The sequence below is a fragment of the Cynoglossus semilaevis genome, chromosome 7 (genome assembly GCF_000523025.1).
Source record: "Cynoglossus semilaevis isolate Cse_v1.0 chromosome 7, Cse_v1.0, whole genome shotgun sequence".
NCBI classification, from domain to species: Eukaryota; Metazoa; Chordata; class Actinopteri; order Pleuronectiformes; family Cynoglossidae; genus Cynoglossus; species Cynoglossus semilaevis.
In genome coordinates, this window is record NC_024313.1 from 5696145 (window position 1) to 5717880 (window position 21736).

A 21736-nucleotide genomic window follows, 5' to 3' on the forward strand; every position below is an offset into this window, starting at 1 on the left:
TCGAAACGCGTGAACACAATCAAACCTCACAATGCAGCTGTAATTTAGAATACCTACCACATCTGAATGAATATTACACTTAAACGTCAATACTCCGATTAAAGAGATCCAAAACAGATTACCTGTTCATTTACTACCTCTACTTATTAAGGGTTCAAAGTGCGCCACGCATGCGCATTAAGGATAACGACAGACCACAGGTATATCTACAGAAGCGCTCGACTGCCATCTACTGGAGTAATCTAAATTAATTCTGTTTTGCTGCAAAGAATACTTCTGACAGATGGAATTTTGCAACCACACCCATGTCTTGTAGTCAGTATGATATATATATATATATATACATATATATATATATGAAAGTCATTTCAGCATTTTCTCCTGTACAATGGAGCCTTTCTGTCTCCGTCTGTGTAGTGTGTGCGTGTGTTGTGTGAAAGACATACTAACTGGTTTCACAGAGGAAGAAGAAAACGCTCTAGTGTTCCTGTAGAGGGAGTGGTGATGTCACTGACCTGGAATTCTGTTAACCCACACTGCCCCAGGGTTCACATGGTAACTAGCTTTGTCAATGGCCAACAAGCAGTGTGACGTCAGCGTGACCACGGCGATGCTGAGACCACGGGTGTACTCTGCACTTTTACACAGTCTGCTGAGCAGCATTTATTTTTGGAGTGAATGAGTCAATATTTGTTCCTTAGCTGCACAACGACTACGTGGAATGTCAGCACAAGAACCATAGAAATGTTTTTTTTTTAAAATAGCTTTTGAATGAATTTTTTGCTGACCTGAGATCATTTGTGCAAATCTTTCAGTTACTTCGTAGAAATGTTTGCCTAACTTCAGATATTCAAGTCTTATTTAAAGTAAGTGTTCACCAAAAATTTTTAGAAATTAATTTCACCATCTGCACTCTTTTCTTGTCTAAGCCAGAGGAACACAATTTCCTTTTTCACCAGAGACAAATGTGGAGTTAATAATACAAAAAATACACAACCTGGAATTACAGAATTTGTTTATTGCCTGTATGTTGAACACCTCATTATAAAATCATGTTCATATACAACGACCAGCAGAGCTGTGTTTCCATTACAGTGTAAGTAGATGCTACTATAGTCCATGTCCAGAGAGAGGAGAGTGACATGTTGGCGTTATACTGTCTGGTTTAAGTCCTTCGTGACCAAAACTGCTGAAAATTCTCTCTAACATTTCCACCTCCACCCTCAGTGATCCTTTCTTGAGGTTAACACAGACACAAAAAGTTTCTGAAAGTTACATCCAATTTCTGTGACTCTACGTCAGGACAGCAAGGCCACTCTGGAGGTTAAGAACACACAACACATGCTTAATTCCCACTCTTCAGCGACACCACACAGAACAGACAGAAATTAAAAAACAGATTAGACCTAAATGTCCCAGTCAACACGGGGTCTCGGAGAACAGACGTTCCTCAGCAGCGATGCCGCAAACTGTATGGCAACTAATTGAAAAGTACCTCGATAGACAGCAATCTCCTCTTCCACTGATTTCACGGCAATCAGCTGGATATGACCTACAGTAAAAATAATAATTTACAATTAAATCTCCTTAATTTATTGATCTAAAGGAAAACATATGGAACATAGGACGTCTATTGTTTTGGTCAATATATAAAACCTTTCTTTATCATTAGTAGATAGCAAAAAAAAAAAATATACAAACCAAGACGAAATACCCTTTTTAATGTCCCATATACAGTATAAATATCAAACTAGGAATGATTAAAACTACTGTATAGCAATGTTGAACATAAATGGAAGTGTCCAAATATAATGAAAAACAAAATAAAACATATATATTTCTGCTTATACTGTCTCACCCCTTTCTGAGTGGTCACAATTAGAACAAGGACACTATTGTTTTTTGAATTTTCCAACGCAACAAAAGACAGACATCAATAAGAGGACAGGCTTGGATTAAGTACATAATAATAATAATAATAAATTTTGGCTAGTCCCCACCTTCATCATCATGATGTCTGGATAAAAAAAGCAGACAAAAGTGATCACGGAGTTCACAATCAAATACACAGAGTGAGATAATAAAGACTACAAGGAGAGGAGGTTTTGGCACTAAGGAATTGCAAAGCCCTGTATTTTGCCAGACAGACGTAACAACTGGAGCTCATCTCTCTGGGATGTGATTCTTCTGCTGTGCTCTTGCTGATCCACTTTTCGTCTGCCACCGCCACGTTTGAGCTACGTTGTGTGCGATTGTGCTGGTTATGTGTCGATATGTGTGTCGGTGACCATTCAGAAAGGGTCCTGGGCTCCTTATAAGGCCTCGAACTCGTCAATCCTCTGCTTGGTGTTGCCCTGTCGGATCTGTCGCAGGGTCTTGTACTTGTCGCGGCCGTGCCTGACGTTCTCGGAGTGAAGGAGGTCGTTCTGGGTGTTCTTGGATTCATCACGCGCCTGAGCCAGCTCTGAGGTCAGTGTCTGTGGGAGAGGAAGGGGACGCAGCGTGAAACATGGGAGGTTGAGACCGACAAGACTGTCGTTTGTTTAAAGTCGAGCAGAAAACCAGATTTTAACAGCGACCCTGTGACATGTCTGCTGATAAAGCCGCTCACTCACAGAGTCCGTGAAACAGTTCCGGAAGGTTCAAAGTAACATAGGAGTTTTTACCGGGGGGGGGGAAGGGAGCAATTTTAAAGAGGTGCTGAGCAGAGCTGTCTGGTAATTAACTAACAGATAATTATCCTTGTTTTTTTTTCTTGCTCTGGTCAAAATAATGGTGTTGGTGGATTCTTTGTAGTTAGGGATTTAAACCTTCAAAAACACTCACGAAAAACATGTAAAATGAGTGACCAGTTCTGGTCTTCAAAGCTCTCACCCTCAGCTGTTTCTGGACACGCTCGTTCTTCTCGGCCTCGGTCAGGCGGTCCTCCTCCATGCGGTGGTCGTTGATGCCTCCGATCAGCAGGTCTGCGCTGTGCGTGCTGACGTTCTCATCGCTGTCGCTGTTCTCGTCCATGTGGTCGTACAGGGCGGGAGGAGGAGGAGGAGGAAGGGGCTGAGGTGCCGCCATCACCATGTGCAGTTCCTCTTTGGTTTTCATCAGATCATCCTGAGCCTCTCTGGCCTGGAGGAGAATGTGCGTCAAATATGTTGAACGATTGTTTCTTTAGAGCAACAAACCTTTGACAACCCCAGTTACCTTAGTAGCATTTTAAATCTTTCCTAGGACAAAGAAGGCATCACTGTGTGTACCCTGTGTTTTTGTTGTAATTTCAAAGTATCAAAACAAAGTTTGCTACGATTCAAATGTTTCCAAGGACAGTGAACGCATCACTGGCACTGCAGACACAGACATTACAGTCATTTTATGTTTGTTGGTAAAATCTACTATATTTATCTCCTGTTGATGTTGACTCCAACTTCCCCTCAGGGCAGACTGAGCTGAGTTTAACCCTTAGTTCAAGCCCTCACCCTCAGCTGCCATGTGTTGGCCTCCTCCTCCTTGCGTCTCCTGGCGTCCTCCAGCAGGGAGATCTTGGCTGTGTGCTCTGCCAGGTCTGCAGCCTGACAAATGGGAGGAACAAAAACATGAAAGATGTCCGACGGACAACAGGTTGAATCTTATTACCTACCAGTAAACACACTACAGGAAAATCAATGATGCAGGTTACCGACAGTCTTACTACAAAACCAGTCTGGAATGTATTGTAATGACGGCTTACACTGATTAATTTCTAGAACTTTCTGTGGATGACTGTGATTATAAAACATCAGCCTGGAGATTGAGTTTCACGACTTTTGTAACGGGTGTTTAAATCTGGACATCGTGAACATACTCAGGCTCTCAGGCCTCCGTGGGTGTCCTGGTACTTCCCTCAAGACCTTTACAACAATGTGAATGGCTTTAATTTCAGCAGACTAGACTAAACAGAGGCACAGTGTGACACACGGTAGCAGGAAGTAAAAAACAAAACAAAACACCAGAATGTTTGTGCTAATGTTTTTCCTCACTACACACGGTAAGGTTTAAAGTATAATCGTTGTTTATAGAAGGTGTTTCTCTGATTATCTGTGTGGAAGAGACCAGTTCTTTACTGTCAGGACTGTTAAAGTGAGAGCACACACTCCAGTGGGTGGTCTGTGGCCAGGCAGCTTTGGGCAAAGAGGGAGGAGGGGTTAGTCTGAAATAAGGAGGTGTGGTTCAGCTGGAACGCCAGGCTTAACACTGAACCCTGTTGTGTGCAGAGCTGGTCCCAAACAACAGCTAAAGCCACTGAGACACTGACCAGCTGCTCCTGGCTCTTCTTCTGGTCCTCAGCATGACGGGCCAGCTCCTCTTTGGCCAGCAGGGCAGCCTGACGCTCCACCTCCAGACGAGCTGCTTCTTCTTCGGCTCTCCTCCGCTCCTGCTCCAGCATCATGGCTCTCTGGAGTTGGTCCTGCAGCTCTGAAAACACAGGACGGAGGACATATACAATATGAGACAAATGCTGGAGTTAAAAAAAGAACATTTTTTTCACATAAAAACAAAGAACCAAATAGAACATGTAGAAAATACAAATATATAAATATATATTTCTTTACAAAATGTAAAGCAATTTAATAAACACGGCCACATTAGCCTAGCATTTCTATATTCTTGGGATGTAACTGTGCAGATTTTAAGCAAACACGTTTTCCTTTCGATCAAAGTGACTGGTGTTCCACTCCTCCTCCCCCGTTCTCTCTCCCTCCCCCTCACCTTTCTCCGCCTTCTTGGTCTTCTCCTCAAACTGGTACAGCCTCATCATCAGATCCTGCTTCTCCATCTCCATCTGCTCCTTTTCTTTCTCGATGGCCTCCCTCTTCTTCTTCTCATTCTCCAGCTGGGCCCTGCAGATAAGACAGTCGACAAAGTGACCTGTCACGTCTGCCGTGATGCACAGTTACCGCTCACTGATGATAAAGCGGCGCCACAAAAGCTGAGAATCAGCGTGTGTTTACACCAGCGGCTCCTGAAGGAACCGCGTCGAAGCCGTGGATGTTTTTCCAAACTATTGTTTTGGTTTTTTTTTTTATTTCACGCAGTTAAAATGAAACTCCTGGTTTTCACACATGCTGTGGATAAAAACTAAGACTCTCTGTCCTGTTCTGTTGCAGTGTCCGGACAGTGACCGGTGAAAAACGACTTTACTGTGGGGTTTACTGTGCCGTCTGCCGCCCGTTACATCACGGTGTTTGAACAGCTGTGGAGGACAGACAGTGGGCCGACAGCTGCTGCTGAGACCGGGGTGGACTTTCAAATGTTCCTCCTGAATTCAGGCAATTCAGGAAGTACACTTCCCACAGTTCAACAGGGAACGTTGTTTTGTTAACCCCGATGAATGGGAGCGTTGACGACCTGCATGTTTTACAAATGTCTGAGAGTAACAAGTGTTTCAGGTCAATGACTCTGCTGGACGTAGTTTACTAAATATATCACTGAGTTCATTCCACTGTGACAGCAGACCACACTGAACTTGGGGAAATACCAACATGAAAATGAACAAGGCAGCGCTTTTACTTGAATTCACTTCCTTTTGTTTGACAAAAAGACCACAACACAGTCCTGGAAATGGACACAGGATAGAACTGGTCAAATAAAATAAATAGAACTAGAAGGAAAGATTTAAGTCGTATGTTTTTAAAACACATATATACATACATATATACAAACATGTTTTTTGTATATTTATATATAATATAAAAAAATTGTTTATATTTCACAGGAACAATATTATTATGTATATATTGAATTATATTAAAGATGTCAATTAGGAATAATTTTATCAAAATATTGATGGTCAAGTATTATGATAATTGAAAATGGTTATAAAAAACATTATTATTATCAATAATAATAATAATAATAATATGATCAAGAGAATAATTTCAACTTGTCATCATCACTACACAAGTATGAATGCTAAGCTAGGATCAGCATCCAGTAACGCACTAAGACAAGGACTTGTGCAGGATTCCTCGTACCTCTCCATCTGCTTCTGCTGCTTCTCCTCTCGGGCCTGGGCCTTCATCTGCTGCACCTCGATGGTGTCGGGCTTGCGGCGGCGCATGTACAGCTCATGGTTGCCCATGCACAGCTGCAGGACGCGCTTGTTGATACGCAGCCGTGGGACGTAAAACACAAAGTCCTGAAAGTCGGAGAAGAACCGTGAGGAGCTCAACTAGTTACGAGATGAGGCACAGCATCAACAACGTGCACAAACTTCTGTTTGACTTTAGATCTTAATATTAAATGTCAACATTAGTCTGGTTTTGATCCTTCTCAAAACACACACTCATAACAGTGTTCACTGTGACGCCCAATTCTGATTTATTCTGAGTCACTCGACTAAATGGTAACTTGGTCCTAATCCAGTTTTATATAAAACTTATTTTTGCTGATGGAAACAGACCATGATTTTCACACAAAAACCACCATAATTAAAAAAAAAAAAGGGAAGTGAAACTCACTGCAAAAACACGCAGTGAAACATTTATTTCTACCTAAAAAGGAACAAGGCGTTTTTCACTGGAGGTCAGTGTTAACATTGGCTGACGCTGCACTGCTGTCACTTACTGGTGATTTCTTGTCAATGGGCTTGATGATGAATTTCTTGTCGTTGAAGGAAATGTTTCTGATTTCACTCCAAGGGAAGCCGATCTTTGGCGTCAGTCTGAGGAAATAACAGGCAGAGAAAAAACACAGTTTAATGAAGTGAAGTGAGACAGGATGAAGCTGCGAGGAAAAAAAAAACAAGTTCCTGGACTTAAATAAAAAACTGGGTCTGTGATGAGATAATTTTGTCCAAATAGGCTGAGTCACCACGTAGTCGTAGAAACAGCTGATAGCAACAAGGGACAGTCGTAACACTTTCAGGGAAAACTACACCTGGTCAATGAATACAAGAAACTTGAAATTTTTCTACAGGACCAGGGGCGTGGAGCCATGTTTATTCTGGTTGGTGCTCGCTGGTGCATATGTACAGGACTTCTATGGCACTAACGTTGAAGGAAGGCTCCAAACTGATCGACAGTTTTAAACATGTTGCCACACACACCATCCTTCTACACGTGTGTGTGTCAGCTAGGACTCGCTCCAGCTCCTGCAGGATCCTCAACAGGACAGAGTAGGTAGGTAGCTGCTGGACTCGTGTAACAATCAGCAGAACCTGATGTTTACAAATGACATCTTTAAGGAGCAGCAGTAAATCAAGACCAAAGAGCAGAACCACACAGACACTGTTGTCTGCAAGTGTGAAGAACAATGAGGTCAAAGGCCTGTGTGACAGACAGCGATCAATAATCGTAAGAAGAAGAAATCTAGGGTGTGGCTCCCTCCCTCCCTCCCTCCCTTCCTCTCTCTCTCTCTCTCTCGTGGGTGAAAGAGGAACTGAACAGATGCAAGTTCCATTCCTCACACCACACAGAGCAGAGCTGCAGAGAGGCACCGGCCGGTTCACAGTGTTGCAATGCAGAAAGACGAGCATCCAGCTCATGGTGAAACTCCTCTGTGAAACTGTCTGACTGGAATTTGGCTCTTCTTCACGGCCCTGACACGCGACTCAGGAATCGAGAAAACAATGCGCAGGTTTATCTGAGGGAATCCAACATCTCGTCTTTTATCGAGCTGCTCCCAGTTCTTGATTCAAAGTCTGAGGGTTTTTAGTCGTCTCTGCCACAATGAGGAATTTGAAACTTTTGCATATTTGTCTTTTATTCACCTGATAAATAGATACTTTTATTATCTGATGGTGCATAGAGTTACTGCTCTACTTTTCAAGAACTGTGTTGCTTAATGCAAAGTGAAGGAAATGTTCCTTTCTCCCCTGCAGGGGGTGCTGTAAATACCATGTAAGCTTAATTTCTCCTAGATTATAAAAACAATGCTGTTACACCTTGCAATTTTAGTAGTAATATTAAAACTTTACTCTACTTTTACCATTAAAATAAATCATAGATAATTGCATTACTTCAATCTTTAAAATATAAATGAAATGCAAGGAGCGTGAGTCAACTCCATGTTACTTTAAACACATTTTAATCATTTAACTACGACTACAGAAGGATAGAAGTTAAAATTGTTTTGACAATGTCATCTTTTTATTTTGGATACAAATAAATAAAGTGGAAAGACAATGTCATCTTTTTATTTTGGATAAAAATAAATAAATAAATAAAGTGGAGGTGAGACTTTTCCAGAGATGACCGTCTTTGCACATTTATTTACACATCAACTTAATCCTTTTATTTATATTTTAATATTTATTATGCAAGAAGTTGAAATCGTAGAAATATAAATAATGAACTAGTGAGCACTGCTGTGGTTTGTGGAGCAGCGCGCAAGTAGTTAAACCCGCAGCAGACTGCGCCTCGGCTACACTAGTGCATTGTGGGACAGCCGCTCTCATCGGAGAGCCAGTGTTGTAGGTTAGCCTCACATTCTTAAGTGCTGCACAGCTTGAAAAACCAGTCAGCGTCGTCATGGCTACAGCAGAGGGCACCGTGGAGGAGAGACATTTCTTTCTCTAAACTCAGGGAGAACAAAAAAAACAGAACTTTGTACGATCCCTAACAATGCCTTTTTCATGCCGGATAAAGCCTCAGGCTACAAATCATGGTTAAAATGAGAGACAAAAATCAACCCAAACACAAGGGCAATTAAATAATTTGGACTTAAAAAGAACCTCATGTTGAACAAACAAACACTCATTATGGGCTGAATCTAGAAACGCCATTAAGACCAACACCGTACAGTCGCTACATCAGGAGGAGATCCACAATGAGAAGAGCTGAACTCAGCCACAGTGGAGCTAAAGGATTTTCCAGCTCACAGTCAGTAACAGAATGTTCTTTGCCCTCAGTAACCACACGCTCCGAGCCATCAGCAGCAACACTGAAGCTCTCTGAATTTCTTTTTTTTAATACCATAAACAGAGTGATTTTCCCACAAATCGTCCTGTCCTACAAACCTATAATAACCATGAGTCACACTCAGCTGGAGGCCTGAAAATGGAAGGTTTTCCCTTTCAGTGTGAGCCCAGACCTGCTGAGCTGGGACAGTGTGTTTTTCTGTGTAGATTAGAGGAGAACATGTTCTCCAAAAGATTGATGTCAAATAATCTTTGTTTGATACACATAGAAAGAAAGGCTGGAAAACAAGGTCCTTCTAGCATTTTTTTTTCTACATTTCTGGTCATGTGCCTACTGAAACACTGGCCCAAACTGAGAGAGAAGCAGAGATAGTCGTGAAGAAAATGTCACCTTTTCACACTGGGACCTAAAAGCAGAATATTTTGTATAATATTCCTGAGAACCTTTAAACCAGAAATATGTTCATTTTCAAGATTAGGTTTGGTTTGTTGTGTTTAATTTCTTCGTTAAGTCGGGGGGATACTAGATGTACTTCTAACTCCCTTTGTTTGACTACAATGTTACAATACAGTAATACAGTTTTTACTGAGAAAAACTGTAAACAAAGTGTAGCAAAGAGGCTTAAAATCCCATTTAAAATACTGTGTCAAAGAGGCAGCTGTTGTCTTTGGTGACAGTACTTGAAGAGACTCGTTCCATTCCTTTAGCTCTGTTATTCACAACGGGTCACAATCCTGAGAAACAGGAACACGGTCACTCTGAGACCGAGTCTGTGCGTCATCACCAAAGGCAGAAAACTGGAACTCACACAGGTTTCTAAATTATGAGGACATTATGAGGGGCCCACACCAATTTAAAGCCTATTGTGTCCACGTAGCCCGAGTCAAGTAGCGTGAGGTGCACATCACAAAACTCACTTGTCATCTTTCTCATAAATGTTCAGTCCCAGGGCGTCCACTCCCAGGTACAGCTCGGTTCCTTTCTTATTCTTTATTTCAAAGTAGTTCACCCCGTACATCTCCAGGTCCTGGGCGATCTTCAGGTACTCCAGCATAGCATCCTCTAAAAAAAAAAAAAAAAACATGTATAGAAATAGAGGACTGTCAACTGTTTCAATGTTTTTTAACTGTGGATTAATTTATTTTTAAATTTAATTTATTAATTTATCACCATTACTGTCAACTGTTTCAATGTTTTTTAACTCAGTAGCTGTGGATTAATTTATTTTTTAATTTAATTTATTAATTTATTAATCACCATTTGTCATGATTAATCAAGTTATATTGTCATTGAAATGAGTTTATGTTTAGAAAGATTCACATGATGCGTCTTACTTCAGCATCCCACGGTGCTCCTCGTGCCACACCTGGATCCTCTCCTCCCACTGTTCTCTGGACAATTTGTGCTGCTCCAGGACTCTGCAGAGAACAGAGAGAGAGAGAGAGAGAGAACATGAGCGAGATGAGCAGCAAAACAAACACAAACAACAACAACAACAAAACCAGACAGGACCTTCAGTTTCCTTCTACCTCTGAAAACATCGATTGGTCCAAAGGTAAAAACGATGAGTTCCCTTTTGGTATTTTAAGTCTTTGGTGTGAATGTTAAAAAAACAGAAGAAAAAGGTAAGTGAAGGCCTAAGTTTGGGGCTGCATTTCAGCCACTGACTGTGAACACAAGGTCAAGCCTGGACTAAATGGAAATAACTACCTGTTTGTTTTGTAATCGACCACAGTTATGGTCTGCTGTAAGCAGTTAGAGTGCTAGTTAGCTGGCTAAGCTAATTACCTTTTGTATTTTTTTTTTTTTAATTTTAAACAACTCATTGATCTTCACATGTAATAATACTTTTAATTAGCTGGTCTACGCACTCCCACGGGACGATGTCCATAACTGACACTGATCAGAGCCGGAGATGCTGTTCTCCAGAGATAACAACTGGTGCAGCAGGACTGTTTACTGTCCTACTTTTATCTGGGGGGTTGAGATAATGATTTTCTTTCCAGCCGGTTCAACCAGCACAGCCTACTGTATGTTTATCATTTCTGGTGAAATGTTTTTTTTTGTGCCCTGATTCACCAGCAGCTGACAAGACACACACACACACAGAGAGGTGAGTTTTTGACCTAGATTTCATTTCTGTATAATGCTTTGTTTGTTTCCCTGCACCTGTTTGGCAGCAGCCGCTCAGACACCAGGTATCCCGGTCGATGGACTTCTTTGTTGCAGTCTCCAAACTTGGCCTGAACAGAGTAGGAGGCCAGCAGCACGGCGGTCTCTGGTGGGCAGTAGACCTCGTCGCTCAGGATGCTCTCCTTCACCTGCAGGAAGAAGAGCTTCCGGGTGATCTCCTGGATCAGCTCCTCCGACACGTCCTCTGGGAAGAACTTGGAGCGAAACTTGAACTGAAGCGGGTTCTCTTTCTTCACTTTCTGGGACGACACCTGGAGACGAGTAAAAAAAAAAGGTTGGATTTAGGAATGAACGGTTTTAAATGGACGTCACCAGTGTTGGTCTTTCTCTTTGTTTCCAGTCTATATGTTTGAATAAATACATAAACAATAACTAAGAAATTATTATTATTATTGAATAATGAACCATGGCAAATCAAAATGAAAATATAAATGAAAAAACTTCTCTTATTTAAGCTTTTGGTTGTATTTATTAATAGATTAAGACATGCTTTGATAATGTGCATTATTTAATTTCCATGACAAGATGGAAAAAAAGTTAATACGAGACATTTTAAAGTACTGCTAATAATTAATAAAAAATACCACATGCAGCAATTTTTGGGGTGAAATTACATTTGGGGACATACAATTTCAAAAAGCAATGCAGAAAGCAGAAAGTTACTACAGAATATAAATCAGTACTTACGCCGACAAAATATACAACCAAGTGTTATTTTAAAATGACTAAAACTTTATCATCTCATATCAAAACCAGGTACTTTTCATAGGACTGTTCAAAATCAGGATTTTTTTTTGTGACACAGGGCATTTACATGACGCTGACTGAAGCAAGAATCGACCCCTCCCTCCTCCCCCCTGGGAGCGAGCCCCTTATATAAATGCCATGCAGAGGAATGCTGAAATAATAGGCTTCAGGCCAGAAAAGGCAGGTGCATGTTTTTCAAATACTCGTCTGCAGTAACACTTGTTAAGACTCAGTGCAAAACACCAAAATAGCAGCAGAAAAGCAACCAAGATATTTTTAAGATTTAAGATTTTTTTTTAAACACTAGTGCGCTGGAATTCCATCACAGCTTCCTGTTGGAAACTAGTAGGTTTTGTACAGTTTTAACAGAATCTGAGGAGCGAAAAAAGGGAAGAATTTCCCTCAGGGAGATGTGACTGAGCTGAGGCGTGATGATAAAAAGAAACTACTGTAGAATTTACGTCGCAAATACAATGTAATTTTACAAATCTGTACGCGTGACTTCACCTCTGTGACTTATTTCATGTCACTGTTCTGAACTAACACCTGCACTGGAGTCCAGGTGAACCCTGTTTACACTGGAAAAACAGCAGAACGGCAGTGGTGAGGGTTCACGCACAGGTCGCTTTGATGTCAAGTAATCCGCCTGCAGCTGATTCTACTGTAATCTACAGTGTGTGGGTTTTTGAATGTTTCAGCAGAGACAGCACCCAGAAAAGAAATTTAAATTTGGTTGACACAGCACAGCGTGTGCAAATACAGCAGTCATCCTTGATATGAGCTTCCCAAAATACGAGTATTCCATGTTATGAGTCTGCAACTATTGCAAGATTTTGATCCTGACACGAGGAAATATCTAGATATAGGAGCTCAACCGAGCTCCACCCAAATTTGAAAAAGTGGCCCCGACATTCTGTCGCGCTCACGGTCCCTCACTTGGTCATTTTTACCAATTTTTATAACAATAATATAAAATGTTTTCTTAATTATTATTATTTTATATTATATATAATATATGTGTTTATATCTATGGGGCTGGAACGAGTTAACTGGTTTTTAGTTATTTTTAATGGGGAAAATGCAATGAAGATACGAGTGCTGTTGTCAAAAAAAAGGCTAAATTATTAATTATCAGGACTGATTTGTAATCGTAGGACAGTGAAGGCATCACCGTGACTTCAGGGGCAGGTTAAAGTATACCAGCACATTGATTTAAATGGGTCAAGTATTGCCCGTGGGATGCAAAGCTGAGACTCATTAATCTTCTTTGACTTGAGAATTCAAATAAAAAGTTACACATTAAAATGAAAAAAGGAAAAAAAAACATACAGAGGAAATACTGCTTCACTTGGATCATACCTTTTTGTCCAGTTTCAGCCAAGTTTGGTAACCTTTTCCATCCATGTACTGCAGTCCAAAGTACCAGACTTCACGCAGGCCGATGGTTTTTACCACCTGTGTGAAACAGAAAGGGCAAGTCGTAAAACTGAGTTGGTTTTTTTTTTTCATTTTTATTTTGCTGAGGGTGACACACTCAGTTTTGGCCACAGTTTTTAAGAACCCGTTCTTCCGAGAAGATTATGAAACAATGACGTAACTGCTATTAGTGAAACCATGCCTTCAAACTTAAAAGACATGAAGTCATGATCATTAGACGCTGTGAGAAAAGACCTTTTAGAGAAGTTTCAGAGCTGGAAATTCTCAGGTACCAGGTAATTGGTGGAGGAAAACGTATCATGTTATACACTCCCACTCCCTAGAGTGGGCCGGGCCGGGTTTTGACACAAACTGCAGTAAACCAGAATGAAATAAAAGTCACTTTAAGGTGTTTTACAATTTGATTTGTAGCCCTAAAGACAACTCAGCGGTTTCACTAATGGTTTTAACTTTCACTTTGAGTTAACCACCAGGATAAGAAATATTTCCAGTCTGTTTTAATTCATAAAAATATATATATATATATTATCACTAATGGTTTTAACTTTCACTTTGACTTAACCACCAGGATAAGAAATGTTTCCAGTCTGTTTTAATTCATAAAATAATATATATATATTCTTGACCTGCACCCTAATTATCTTGTTCCTACATTTAGGTTACATTAAATAATCTGTCAGGAAGGTCAAGTCAAAGGTCAAATTGTCACCACAGCCTAGAAGCTGGTGCATCATCTGTTACAGTCCTGGGTTTCATTTCATCTCAACACTGTTCAGACTCAGTCTGGCAACATTTTTGTCAAATGAATTTAACACAAACTTCCGTCACCTTCTGATGCCAGTCGACCTTGAACACAGCGTTCCTACTGTTCTACCAGTACGACACAGTAACACAGAGGAGGTTTGTTCTGGAACTGAAGCTGACTAAGAACTACATCTAAAAAACAGATTATTCACAAATGATAACCAGATGAGAAACGTTTCACGGGACGCCAGAGGAAAAAAAGTTTTAGCATCAGCATCTCTGAGACCTGTTCTTTTAATCTTTTTTTTTTTTTTTTTTTTTTGCCCGTGTATTTGAAATAGAAAAACTGGAATAATCACTTAAGCTGCAGGAGGAGCTGCCATTTTCCACTGGCTTCAGAGAAAAAACCTCAATGACCAGAAGCTCTTTACAGACTTCAGAAAGACACAGCAATTTTCCTACAGCACCATGCAGGAATTCATGTTTTTTTCCGGTACGTGTGTGTGTGTGTGTGTGTGAGAGAGTCATTTAGTCAGATGACCTCTGCGCTGCTCTCTCTCTTTGAATGCAACACTGCCAAATTCCCCACCCAGCTACCAGGTGAGGAGCCTCGCCTCGCGGGGAAACACCGGGTCAACACTCCCAAGAATAAGTTTGGTTAAAATTAAAATCAATCTCCTGGGACTCTCTCTCTCTCTCTCTCTCTCTCTCTCTCTGTGTGTGTCTCAGTCTCTGTCTTTCAGCAGAAGAACTCCACAAACTCCAGGCCAGACTGAACCCTGTGGGAGTAAAGATGAATGACTTTTCTGATGGATTGTATTTAGAACAACATCAACATCAAGCACTGCAGCGGGGGCTGAAATGAGAGAGCACTTCAGGCTGCATCTGAGCGGTAACTCATAAGGCCTCTGAAAACAATCGGCTCTTTCACTGAGGGTTTTACTTCAGGGTCCACAGGGCGAGAGGCAGGGAAACTCAAACTCAAGTTAACACACAGATACCCGGAGTGTGTTTCCCAGGGGGACAGGCTTCTGCCGACAGGCTACCACACTGGCACTGGCACTGACACACACACACACACACACCTTCTTCACTTGACTAACCCACCCTCAGACCTGGCTGTACATACTGTCTCCTCCACCTGCCGATAAAGGACACCGTAAATAACACAGTTCATTAGAGGTGGATTAGATCTGGGTCTGGGAACACAGGTTCAGTAAACCCACCTCACCTCTGACAGACTGCCTTCACTCTAATGGGCTGCTGATTTGCTCCAGTGCAGATCATGAGCTGAAACTGCTCTGGTAATATTTTATATATATATATATAATACAATGATGTGTAGACAGCGCCAACTACAGACATTGTTGGGAATGGGGAATTATTTTGTCATGAAAGATAAGGCAGTGGCAGAGAAGGTGCTTCCTAGTTGGGAATAAATCCACTCCAGGTCCATTTTTTTATTTTTAGGCTCCAAATAAAAATGCCTAAAATTCAGCCCCAAACTATAACAGAACTGTGATATCCAAACTTTCTTCGTTTTTGTCTCTATAGACTTTAAAACCTTCAACAACATAAGTTATAGGTTTAGGTACGTTTTTTGATCGCTTAGATTATTTTATTTATTTATTATTTTTTATTTTCCACTTTTTCAAAATGTTTTTTTTCTGGTACAAAGGTACTATTGTATGTGACCTTGTAATTGATTAGATTAAATTGACTGAGGGAACTGTTGAAATGCCACTATTTTATAACGTTAACAGGAAGCTCCTGCAGCCATAAAACACTATCACATATCACACATATCAACTATAGATGTATTCCTGGTTTTTTTCTGAGAGTCTGAGATTTCAGCTCCACTTCTTGAGGTAGAGAAGATTTTTTTAGATGCTGTAATAATCAGACGGAAAAAAAGGTTTGCCTCAGTCCGGCAATGATTGAGAGAAACTGTAAACTCAGTGAAACATTTGCAGCTGCAGCTTAGAATCTTTAAACCGATCTCGTGCTCAGAGACGGGGAGCTCAAAAGTCGAAGCTCTGCAGCCTCAGAGTGAAAGTTTCTGGTCTGGGTTTTTGGGAGAGCTCCTGCTGCGTGGCACTTGGCCAGCCAATGGAATGCCGGTGGCCAGAAACGGCATTACTCGCTGCATCCTCTGAGCTGAATAACGGATAAAATCCTACAGCAGCTTAGAAAGCGGAAAGGAGGGGTTTACCGAGTCAGGCCCCAAATTAGGAACGACCAGGACAATGATGGAGTGTGTTTTGAGGCGGTGAACGCTGTCGCGGGGGGTGCAGGGAGGCGGCCACGGCCCAGAGGAAACAGGACTATTATTGTCCAACTACACAGTCATTGTGACAGAAGGGAAGAGTGAAGGGAGTGTCATATGGACATCATGTCATGGTTTAATATTTAAAAATAGCCGCCCTCAACCTGACCCCCCCGTACCCCCCCCCCGCCCATTGGTGGTTATATTCTAGGCTCAGTTTGAACACATGAGTCCATTCTTTTTCTTTAAGGATTTGACCGTTCAGACAGATTTGAGTTGTTTTGGGGGTTTTGACTTGGCACAGATCTGCAGGTATGGTCTGCTGCCTGAGGGTCAGAGAACTCAGTTCTGGAAGGTCATTGAGGTCATTTCAATGACATTTTTCTTCAGTTAATGTTACCCTTTCTTTCCTCATCAGGTTTGACATCAACCTTTCAGGTTTGAAGGTTTCACATTAAGGCCAGTTGTATTAAACGATGCCTCACCTCCCCCTGACCTGCAGGGGGTGCACTTCTGGAACAACACTAAAGTTTCACATAAATCACATCTCATAACATCAATTAAAATGTTTCCACAAGAACAGGTTATTAATTAAGCGTTACAGACTGACAATTACACAGAACATATAAGATCAATGGCTGCTGTGCTGATCAACGTCACGTGGCGTCTCGTTAGGACATAGAACTTTTTTTTTAAACTTCGTTTCGATGTCACCCAAAACAAATCTACGACTCCTCCCCAAGTGACAGAACACGAGCAGCTGTTTACCACTGGTACACTACTGGTTGCCAGTTAAAACAATCAAAGGATTTACTTTCTTATTATTCTGTTGTTTACTTTTACGCATGCATTCATTTTTAAAACCTGCTTCAAGGATAAAATAACAAGACGGAGGCCGTACGTCTTCTGTAAACTGTGATGTCTGAATGTTCTTCTTTTTTTTTTCTTTTTTTTTTATGTCATTGTAGCTCCAGGCAAAATTAAAGGAGCAGCAGCAGAGACTCTCACATGGAGGTGAAACTGTATGAGGGTGTGTAGGGGCGTGGCAGGCGTTTCTTTTTAAGAGCAGCGTGACGGGACGAAGGCTATGATCAGCGATGACCACAGCGGCCACACCAGAGAATCAGACTGGAGCTGCCAGAGTTAGTTCACGGGCTGTTACTCAGCATTTCCACAGATACAATGTGACTGGGAGTGTGTGTCTACGTGTGTGTGTGTGAGGCGGACGTCGCAGCGTGAATCAGAGTTGTCGGGGACGTCTCCACGAGTGTTAACACTCAGAATAGTTTGTCGGTCCGAGCAGAAGCCGTGAAGTTGAGCAGACAGTTTTCCTGAGCTTCTAATGAGTAACTGTCATCGACGGCCGTCCGTCTGACACGGTCACAGGGAAGTGAATGATAAACCCTGGCCCCTCTGACAAGTAGGCAGCAGAATTCACCAGTCACTATAAATAGAGACATGTCTAAGGTGGACAGCGTGCACTTTTGAACCAGCTGAAAGACTTTTTGTTTAAATTCCGTATAAAAACCTTTAACATGGTTAAAGTTCAACTCCTTTTTTTTACCCCCTCTGTTACAGTAAAATCTGCTTTTGTGCCACGCACAACTGTGATAATCCCTGAGGTACAGCTACAAAAACACACAAACATACAGGCACATAGTTGTCTATAGTTGCTATTGAAAAACTGGTTATACAGGAAGTGGCTAAAACAATGCCCCCCCCCCTCCCCGTGCTGTTACTGCAGCCTCGCAGAGCAGTCACGCTAATGACATGTCATCTACTTTGGGATTTTAGGTGCAACAGTATTGTACCAGAGGAGGAGTGTGAGTTTTAATTCCTACTCCCCGATGCACAACACCGCCCGTGACCTGCAGACAGGAAGTGCGAGAACGAGGCATGTTGTTAGTCATCTGAAAGGTAGAGCTGCCCTTGATAGATTTTCAGGAATAAATAAATGAAGACGTATCAATGACACATCGTTATCTGGGTGAAGTGAACTGTTTCCTGTAGATCAACCATTTTTATTATAATCCCACGCCCTCCTGTTCCGTTTACTTCCTCTCACACTTCATTCAGGAATTTCCAAAGAGAACTTAACTCACCACTTCAACAAAATGACCGCAGGTTTAATTGTTCACCTTTGGTTGTCTTAGTATGACACTGCTGACCACAGGAAAATATCAGATTGTTCCACACGTCTTTATAACGCCGCCACATTTTTATAAATAGGACACTTTAATTTTAGTCTTCTAGAAATTCTGCTACCTAAAAAAAATGAGCTACCTTGGCTGAGCTTTTTGAGGTTACTCAATTTTCTTCTATCACTTTCCTCGATCTCAATGCCAGCTTTCAGTCTTCACATTTGCTTAAAAAGTTCTATTTTTTTCTAAGACATTTATCAAATTCCTGGCTTAATCTTTATTAATCTAAGGTTTCAGTAACTTTTAACCATTTCTCAGGTCAAATATTCCTACCTATCACTGGTATTGGTGCCAACTTTTTTAACCTGCTGGTAACTTATAATTTTTTTAAATGTCGCCAACATTTCAGCTAGTAATGGCTATTTATGAATTTGTTTTTTTAACCTAGTTTGTCTAGTAATGGCTATTTATGAATTTGTTTATTTAAGCCATCACTTATCCAATCAGTCATCCTGCAACACTACTGATTGACTGACAGAATCAGTCATCCTGCAACACTACTGATTTCACTTTGTCCCTAACTGTTAGCATGAGGGCTACGTTGCTGAGGGTGGTCAAGATAAACAGACAAACCTACAGAACATGTGGAAGCTGATGAGGACAAAAATCTTTGGAAATGTGCGAGAGAAAAACCACTCATGGTGTCTATATGTAAGAGTCTGCTGACTGACTGTGAGAGGCAGCGAAACGTTGATAAGGACTCTGCCGGGGGACAAAACCTTCTGTAATCTCCTCTGCAGGAGATAACATTTAGGATCAAGACGTCATGATTGGAAAGAACTTTGGAGAACAGTTACTTTCTAAGACAAATTCTTCTCTGTGACGTCAAAGGGAGTCAAGAGGCCGAGGCTGCAGCTCCATGTCAGTACATCACACTCTTTGATTTGATACTTTTTTTTTACTGAGTACAAAAGTCACACAGTTCACTGTACCTGGTCAAACAGCTGTTTGCCGGTGGTGCTGGGCTGGATGGCAAACTCCAGCTCAGCGTCCATGGTGGTGACGCGAACGTTGACCTGTGGAGAAACACAAGAAAGAAAAAAAAAACAAGAGTTCAGGAGCCAAGCCAGAACAGCAGGGAAGACCAACACATGGGCCTGGGTTGGTGTGTGTGTGTGTGTGTGTGTGTGTGTTTGCAGAGTAAATACAACAGGACTCTGTGTTTTTTATCTCTACCTTTACACAGATGTGAGAGTTCAATGGAGACCCTGACCCTGACAATAACACTGCTCTTATTGCCCTTCAGTGAAATAAAACATCCAGCACTGGTTCTCACAGGACGGAGACGGGAAACTATGAAAGCCACCGTGTTTCCTCTGAACTGGATCAAATGTGAAGCAGGTCTGATTCACAGTCAAAAACGTCGTACGTAGTCTGGATTAATGATTGATCAGAGTGACCTGTGCGCACAAAAAGGAGGTTCACCATCTCTGTGGCCGCGGCCTCGTGGTTAAAGTTAACAGCACGGGTGTGTAAACGAACGTCGAAGAGTGGCCCGATTCAATAATGTAAATATAACCCCAGGGTCAGTGCTCTTCTTGTTAAACTCTATAAATCTGTATCTCTAGGACTGGATAACCACTGTTAACTGTGAATACAGTTCAGTACACGGTGGCTAAAACCTCACCACAGGAAACTGAAGGAAAGGACAATTAGAAATATGTAAAAGATGTGGATTTAAAGAAAAAACTCAGGGTTGAAATTCATGAGATTTTTAATAAGAATAGTTCAAATGAGCAGAAAGACAATGGGGAAAAAAGATAAAGGTTCAGTTAGCTGTGCATACTCATGATTTGCTACAAGTCGGTAAAAGCTAACTTGGTAAAATTAAAAAGAAGCTGCTGTTAGCCAGTTGATAATTTCAATAAATAGGAAAATGTTAATACCTAAACAACAGCAAAAATTAAATTGTTTGTCAACAGAAACAGCTAAAACTAGCCAAATGTTAGCTCGGACACGGGTCGTTCACAAGAACCCACACAACAGGGTATTCTTCATCGTTCCAAAAGATGTGGCTAATGTCAAGTACATCTAATGTCGGAGAGAAACAATATTCTGTGTTGTCTGCAAGTTTGCTCAGTGATGAGAGCGCAGCATTTCAATTTGACATGAGGCTTTTGTCACGACGACGACGACGACCACAGCGACACACAAACATGTTGGTGAACACTGCTCTGAGGTGATGCACACACTGCAGCCCTCTTCCTGTGTGCGTCTAATGTCAACCGTCTGTGGTATTCTGGCGTGGGTTATGAAAAGACAAAGAGCCTCCCTGCATCGAAGGAACTTATTGCAGCGCAGTGAAAACGATACAAAGAGCTCAGTGGACACAGCGAAGAGAGAAAACCCCCGCTTTACACACACACACATGCACACGCACACACACAGACACACACAAACAAGGCGGGAAAGATCTCAATGACGCCCGCGGCGGAGAGGGGGGAGGGGGGGGAGGGGGGGGGGGGGAGAGGGGGGGCTGACAGTGACTAGATTGCTGATATGGAGCAACGTTGCCCTGTATAAAGCCACATGGGTTTAAACCAACGACAGACTTTAATCCTACAGGGAATCCTATCAAGGCATTGATCGGAAAGTGCATCACCACCGCATAATCCGTGGAATTGGAAAACACACCTGTCTGGAATGCTTATGATCAATCACCGGGGCGAGACCCACAAATGGGTCTCAGGAGATTATTTTATCACCCAAAAAAAATTAATGATGAGTTTGACTTTTTTGTTTTGTTTTACAGAAATGAATTAATCCAAGAAATATGTCCCAGATTATAAGGTGAATTTATAAAAAAATAGTGAAAAAGAATGTTTGTTTAGAGAAGGTCAGATAAAGTTCCAGGTACTGTAGGTTGAACTGATGTAACGATTGACACAGACTAGCAGGAAATGTGCAAAAAATCTGTTTGTGTGCACATATTTTTTCAGCAAAATATATCTTTATCTAAAATAATTTCTGTAAATGTGTTTTTTCCAGCTGGACAGTGGACAATTCAACGGTGTGGCACAGATTTATACACAGGGCTTAAAAAGTAATTGACATGTTTTGCTTCAACGAACCCTAAGTTGGAGTAAGACCTCGGGGGAGATGGTCGTTATGTGCACATAATTCAAAACTTTTGGAGTCAAACATCGACCGTCCAACAGTGGGACATGTAGTAGCTTCGAGTCACAGTTAGGGAGCTCAGGAAGGAGCAGGAGGTGGAGGTGGAGGAGGAGGAGGGGGACGGAGGGAGGGGGGGTTAG

The 21736-nt window shown here is 41.5% G+C and overlaps 1 protein-coding gene across 2 annotated transcripts in view; it reads right to left on the bottom strand.

Moving 5' to 3' along the window:
• Window positions 1–998: 998 nt before the first annotated feature.
• Window positions 999–21736, bottom strand: part of ezrb (ezrin b) — a 26981-nt gene continuing 6243 nt past the window's right edge. For both annotated transcript variants that reach the window (XM_008312997.3, XM_025056837.1), the window contains 12 exons: window positions 19412–19495; window positions 13191–13286; window positions 11061–11335; window positions 10226–10309; window positions 9809–9955; window positions 6598–6694; window positions 6006–6169; window positions 4741–4871; window positions 4286–4446; window positions 3471–3563; window positions 2875–3123; window positions 999–2477 (listed from right to left, as the gene is read on the bottom strand). In XM_008312997.3, coding sequence (XP_008311219.1) covers window positions 2313–2477; window positions 2875–3123; window positions 3471–3563; window positions 4286–4446; window positions 4741–4871; window positions 6006–6169; window positions 6598–6694; window positions 9809–9955; window positions 10226–10309; window positions 11061–11335; window positions 13191–13286; window positions 19412–19495 — 1746 coding nt within the window. In that variant the 3' untranslated portion in view covers window positions 999–2312. The remainder of the gene's footprint in view (window positions 2478–2874; window positions 3124–3470; window positions 3564–4285; window positions 4447–4740; window positions 4872–6005; window positions 6170–6597; window positions 6695–9808; window positions 9956–10225; window positions 10310–11060; window positions 11336–13190; window positions 13287–19411; window positions 19496–21736) is intronic.